General features: G+C 43.8%; 2 protein-coding genes across 2 annotated transcripts in view; both read right to left on the reverse strand.

Annotated features, from left to right (window-relative positions):
• The window catches only part of LOC123482984 (ephrin-B2-like), a 91,710-nt gene extending 87,436 nt beyond the window's left edge, over window positions 1-4,274 (reverse strand). The window contains exons 1-2 of the mRNA XM_045212242.1: window positions 4,024-4,274; window positions 2,931-3,855 (exon numbers count right to left, since the gene is read on the reverse strand). Coding sequence (XP_045068177.1) covers window positions 2,931-3,079 — 149 coding nt within the window. The 5' untranslated portion in view covers window positions 3,080-3,855; window positions 4,024-4,274. The remainder of the gene's footprint in view (window positions 1-2,930; window positions 3,856-4,023) is intronic.
• A 989-nt stretch (window positions 4,275-5,263) lies between these two features.
• The window catches only part of si:dkey-111f13.5 (trichohyalin), a 5,002-nt gene continuing 4,265 nt past the window's right edge, over window positions 5,264-6,000 (reverse strand). The window contains exon 6 of the mRNA XM_045212163.1: window positions 5,264-5,695. Within this exon, the coding sequence (XP_045068098.1) occupies window positions 5,540-5,695 (156 nt within the window). The 3' untranslated portion in view covers window positions 5,264-5,539. The remainder of the gene's footprint in view (window positions 5,696-6,000) is intronic.

Consider the following 6,000-nt stretch of genomic DNA (forward strand, 5'->3'; position numbering starts at 1 on the left):
TGTGTGTGTGTGTGTGTGCTAAGTGTGTCTGAGATAAGGATAATGTATGTCTCGGGGAGATTCTCCCAAGGTGATCGTTCTGGTTCAATTCCTGTTCTTTAAAGCATAACGTGTACTGGCACTTGTGTCTTAACACGTATCGATTCACGTACATTTTGAGTCATTCCACCCTTAACTCTCCCCACTCCATCCTACTCTCTGATCTTCACTCCATCTCTCATTCACTCACCCTTTTTCGCTCTCTGACCTTTCCCTATGTTTCATCCATCCAACCCCTCCTCCCCCTTCCCCCACACCCTCCCTCTTTTCTTTGACCTACCTTTTCCTATTTTCCAACCAATCCACCTTTTTCAATCCATCAATCCATCCAGCCCCCCTCCCTCATTCCTCCTCTCCTTTCTCTCACCTACCTTTAGTCACTGAGTGTCCCCTGCGGTGTAGCCGTATAATTAGCATCTGAATGCGACACGTGTTTTTAATTTGCCACGTCTAGTCACTGGGCTCTGAGAGGAGTGAGAGAGCGAGACAGAGAGCGGGACAGACAGAGAATGACAGGAAGAGAGGGAGGATTGAGAAAGTGTGAGAGGAGAGAGAGACAGAAGGTAGGATGAGAGAGGAAAGAGGATGAGCATGAGAGAGAGAGAGAGAGAGAGAGAGAGAGAGAGAGAGAGAGAGAGAGAGAGAGAGAAGTAAATGGTAGAGAGAGAGAGAGTGATAGGTAAATGGTAGAGAGAGAGAATGAGGCAGCGAGGGAGAGATGGAACGAGTCCATGAAAAGTCCATGAAAAAACAGAACAGCGTAACTTGAAGAAGAGATTGACAAGTGGAGAGGTGGAGAGGAAGGCAGCGGGGGAGTTGGATACTGTGCAGGTGGACACCCTAAACTTCAAAGCAGTGAAATGAGGAATAGTCTGAAGGGTAACTCCTCATCACAGTCACCAGTACATTTGCTACAAACCCAAAATGTGAACCATGCATGCACTTCAGCACTTCACGTGGATTTATTGTTTTATCCAGGCTTTGCATATCAGTACGTGATCATTTTGACAGTATACAGGAAATATAGTGTGTGTGTGTGTGTACTGGGAAAATGGGGGTTATTATTTTCTTAAACGCTTGTTGTATGAACTCACTACCTGTAAGTCGCTCTGGATAAGGGCGTCTGCTAAATGACTCTGTAAATGTTAATGTGTAATAACTAGTCTAATCACCATGTATCAAACATGTATGAACATGCCTTAGTCTAACTGAGGAAAATTACAGAGCAATTATTTTGTGCGATTAAGTAAAACTTTTGGTCTATTTCTCCTGTGATTGCCTATTTCCATTCCATGGCACTTAAGGAAGTGTGAAAGAGTAGCTAGTGTGAAAGTCGCCACGGTTTTCCATTAGTTTGATTTTACATTAGTTCTAGGCATAGGCCTACTTACCTCACAAATTAAGGTAACAGAACTAAGAAGTGACAAGTCAATTAAATTAGAACCCAATCACATACGATTAACCAAGCATTAAGACCACTCACAAAGTACTTCCATTGCTACCCCTCCACTCCTTCAGTGAAAACCACCCTCCCGGGTCCAAGGCAGAGGTACCCATCAGATTACTACGCCCACTGCTGACGAAGACTGTGTGCATCTCAAAATGCCACCCTATTCCCTATGTATTGCACACATTTTGACCCGGGCCCATAGGGCGCTGATCAAATGTAATGGACTACAAAGGGAACAGGGTGATATTTTGAGACGCAGACCCTCATTAGGGGCTTTTGCCAAGCGCTACAATGGCAGAGCGGTGCAGAATTAGATCTCTCCTCGCTGTAGCATCTGTTGAAGGAAAAAGAGGCCCCGGAGTAGCCCAGTCCACGGACCACATGGACGCATTAAAAACCTATTCATCTTAAAACAGCCCTCGGCATCTGTAGCTGGGCCTAGGAGCCGTGCATAACCTACATTCCGTTCCAGACTGAGACCAGCTATGGAGTCTTGAGGTTGAGTAGGCTACCTACCACACACGCCATCGCCACCAGGTGTCAATTCAGACACACGGAAATTGGCGGAGGTGTGAGGAAACTGACGAAAGGTGGTCTCGGTTGTTAGGCAGAGTGGCTAATGGAAGGTGTTTAAAATGACATTTCTCAGCTAATGGACTTTCCTTTTTCCAGAGGGAAAAATGCAAATGACTTGAATGTGTTCAGGGCAGGCAGCCTCTTTATTATTAATCAATGTCAACTTGGCATACAAGGCTACACGATTTCTGGACCACTAAGATGAATATGGTGTTATTATTCAAAGTCTATTTAACTGTCTGCTTCCAAGACATATACCTATAGCCTATATGATTGAATCTCACCCAGAAATGGCCTAGGCCTAGATAACAGTAGCCAAATATAACAAAGTGTATGCATATTAACTACAATATAACAAACAAACAAATAAATGTAACTAGAAGATAATTGACACTTTGTAACAATTTTGATTTCAATGAGTGATTGCAATTAATAGGCTAGATCACAGCTGTGTATTGCTAGGGCAAAAACCAAAACGTGCACCCAGGTGGGGCCCCCAGGACTGAGTTTGGGAAACCCTGCTCTAGATGAGGGAAACGAATTTTGGAATGAGAAAAATGCAAGCCCGTTCGATATGCCTCGAAAGGGAAAAGCGTTTTCGAAATGTTGTCGTAAAATCCCTCAACACACACACTCAATACAAACTGGCATTTACGAGCCTGTGCCACATAAAAGCCCATAACTTCTTTAGCCTTGGATATCTCGACCAGAGAGAGGGAGAGCTAACGTTGTATAGGCCTAGAGTTATTGCACACCCCTCTCGAAACTTAATTGAGAGCTTTAAACTTCCACATGATAAAGATAGGCCTATAATTATTGCTTACAAACGACTAGAAGGTAAACATCACATTGGCTCCACTCTTACCTTTTGTTCAAGGAATTCCAGAAGATAGGCTCCATGTTGCTCGCTGCCGTTCCCAGTAAATCCATTAAGATTATTAGCAGAAAGCCCAGTCTACTCCCGCTTCTCCGACGCGCCATTGCAACCACACTAACCCGATTATTTACCCCCATTTAAAAATAAATGTGATATTTTCTATTAGGTTGGAGCTGGGGGACTTTCCAAACAAAGACTATAGCCGTGCAGGCTATAGGTGAGTCACTCAATGCGTGAAGATGAGATATCGTGCCTTGGGAAACCGCATGGATATAAACCGAAAATAGAGCACCCAAACGCAGTAATTGACACTGAACTATGGCAGAGAAAAGTTGCTCTATCCGTGACCGTTGGCCGACAATATAGGTTGCGTCCTTAGTGTGCGTAAATCGACAATATTTTCTGTGCGTGTCCAGGAGAAATATTATGCCAATCCCATGACTTTCTGATTATTTTTTCATTAGTCCCTATTTTTTCTCCTCAAGGCGATGTCCACTGGCTCGTGCACAACTCCCCTTCTTCCTCAAAAAGAACTCCGGTGAATCGATTTCTAGTGGTATTTCTGTTGCGTGTTGGTGTTCGCTATAATTGTTTTTTTCCAAACTTGTTGTCTACGCCGATTCTGTTCGGCTTCTCGCCCATTCCTTCTTATTTTCTTTACAGATTTGCCACCGTGATAGAAAGGGTACTTTATTTCTAAAAAGTCGACATATAAGCGCAAATGCTGTGTTTAAAAATGGAATAGGCTTTTCTCCCGTTTAGAACAGAAGCTCCATCCCAATAAGGACGCGTTGATGCTCGCTGGTCGGTGGATTTGTCATTGCGCGGTCTGGTCCCCACTCACTCCTTGTTGTTTCTCGTCTCTTCCAATTAGTAAATCCGAGATCCTTTCCCAAATTATTTCTAAATGAGACTGGCAAATAAACCTCGGTTAATGTGGACGTCCAAGAACCAACTTATCACAGAACAAATAAAAACACTTGACTAGAAAGAGAACTGAAGACTAGAACTTCTCCAGCCGATTCAACTACAATTAACCAGACGAATATGAGCAAAATAAAACTTGGAATAATAAACATACGTTTAATATAGGCTATATCCTTATGTTATAGACTAGCCGGTCTGGTGTGGCGAGTCAATTGGTATCTGGATAGCTTCCCTTCCCCGGCAATGTTTTCCATTCGATAGCCTATCTATCTCCCCGGTCTCACTAGTTCAAATTCCCACTCGTTTGACTTGCCTAGCGCTCGGAGCACATTGACAGACTGCCTGCTTGTTTGGGAAAGGGGGAGGGCAAAGGGGAGGTGTATGTTCGAAGGAAAAAAATACCCATCTCTCGACTGGCAGGCGCACTAACGGAGCGGAATACTCCTTCTTGAGTTTTTATCTTGGGGGGGGGCGCGATATGGAGTCGGTTTCACACAATCTATATATCACCCCTCCTTCCCCTCTCCTTGTGGGGGGTTGCAGCCGCTCAGGACCCCGAGCCGAGACACGCAAGATAAACTCGGACTCTTCCAGTCTCTCCTATCCGTATTTTCTGCCCCTTTCAAATAAAGCTTCCTTCTCTCTCTCTCGCGGCTTCATCTCCAGCAAACAGTCGCTCACGCTGACCATCATGCACGATAAAAGCTGCGATTTCTTAGTGAGTCAATTTGTTAAAGATCTGTGAAAGTGCTCGAGCGCCCCCAGTGTGTATTTCTTCTTGTTCACAAAAGTGGTATACTAGTCTAGTCATAGCCTATTTGGGATTTCATGAAAGAAAATGACAGGTCTCTACTCTCTCATTACTGTATAATAACTGTTCTTTGATAGCTGTATTCGGAAATCTGTACAAAGAGAGATGTATTATGTTAGGTGAATGTCATTCTAATTCTGACACGTGTCCCAAGGCCTATGACCCTGGTCATTTCCCAGATTCCCACCCATATTTTTCTCTCTGTGCTTTGACATTGTTGAAAAATGATAGCCTAAGCAATAACTTCCAATACTAACAGTTGAAAGAGCCGTTTGATTTGACGATGTGCAGAGCACTGCGGGTGACAGGCACCTCGGTGGCCGCACACTATTGTTTACAGTGGGGCCCTGCTCGCCAAGAGAACAGACGGGGCCACATGCCATCTGACTGTCAAGTAGGGACCAAAACCTTGCCTGCACTGCCGCCCCGTGGTTAGACATGCAACTGCATGGCATGTTCTGCATCTCATTACTGTGTAATTACAACATGATCTAAAAAAAATATGCTGATTTCTTGGTTATGAAATAAGCTTGTATACATTCTCCGTGCAGATTAAACTAAGATGACCAGATAAGACAACATATTAAAATTGTATCAGTTTATTGCTGAATACATAGTGATATGACTTCCATACCCTATATGGACACATTCCTGATGATGACAGAGCAGGGAGGCATCTGTGAGTTCAACTGGTAAGGAGTTGGATGAAGTTGCTCCTAAACATTGATTTAATGTCAGTGTTGAACTCTTCCCCCTAATAGTTAAGATCAGGATTGGGAAGAATAAGCTGATCCTAGATCTGTGCATACAGGCAACAGCAATGTTGTACCTGGAGTAGCAAGGAGATGTATGAGCATCATCAGGTAAAGTGTTGTGTGTTGATGACATCATCAGTTTGGACTGCCGCGTCTGTATAGCCAGGTTCTCTGCCCAGGTGACGGAGTTTCAACAGGTAGTCAGAGTGGAGGGAGGACTCGGTCAGATCCACAAACTGTCTGTAGCTACACTGTAACCTCTGACAGAGAGAGAGAACGGGAGAGGGAAAGAGAGAGGTAGAAAGAGATGGAGGGATAGAGAGAGAGAGTAGGAGAGAGGGGGAGAGAGACAGAGAGTGAAAGATAGAGAGAGAAAGGAGAGAGATTGTGAAAAGGAGACGGTAGCTGTTCAAATCTGTAGTTTTATATTTTATATGAGAAGGTAAAACTGAGAAAAACTAGGGAGATATAATGAGAGAATGGATGGCTTGAGATTCACAAATATAAGCCAAAATGAACATAGTGGTCATGGACACAAACGAAGGGGAAAGAGACAAAATGTTTA

This window comes from Coregonus clupeaformis, unplaced genomic scaffold, assembly GCF_020615455.1.
Source record: "Coregonus clupeaformis isolate EN_2021a unplaced genomic scaffold, ASM2061545v1 scaf0001, whole genome shotgun sequence".
In the NCBI taxonomy this organism is placed as follows: domain Eukaryota; kingdom Metazoa; phylum Chordata; class Actinopteri; order Salmoniformes; family Salmonidae; genus Coregonus; species Coregonus clupeaformis.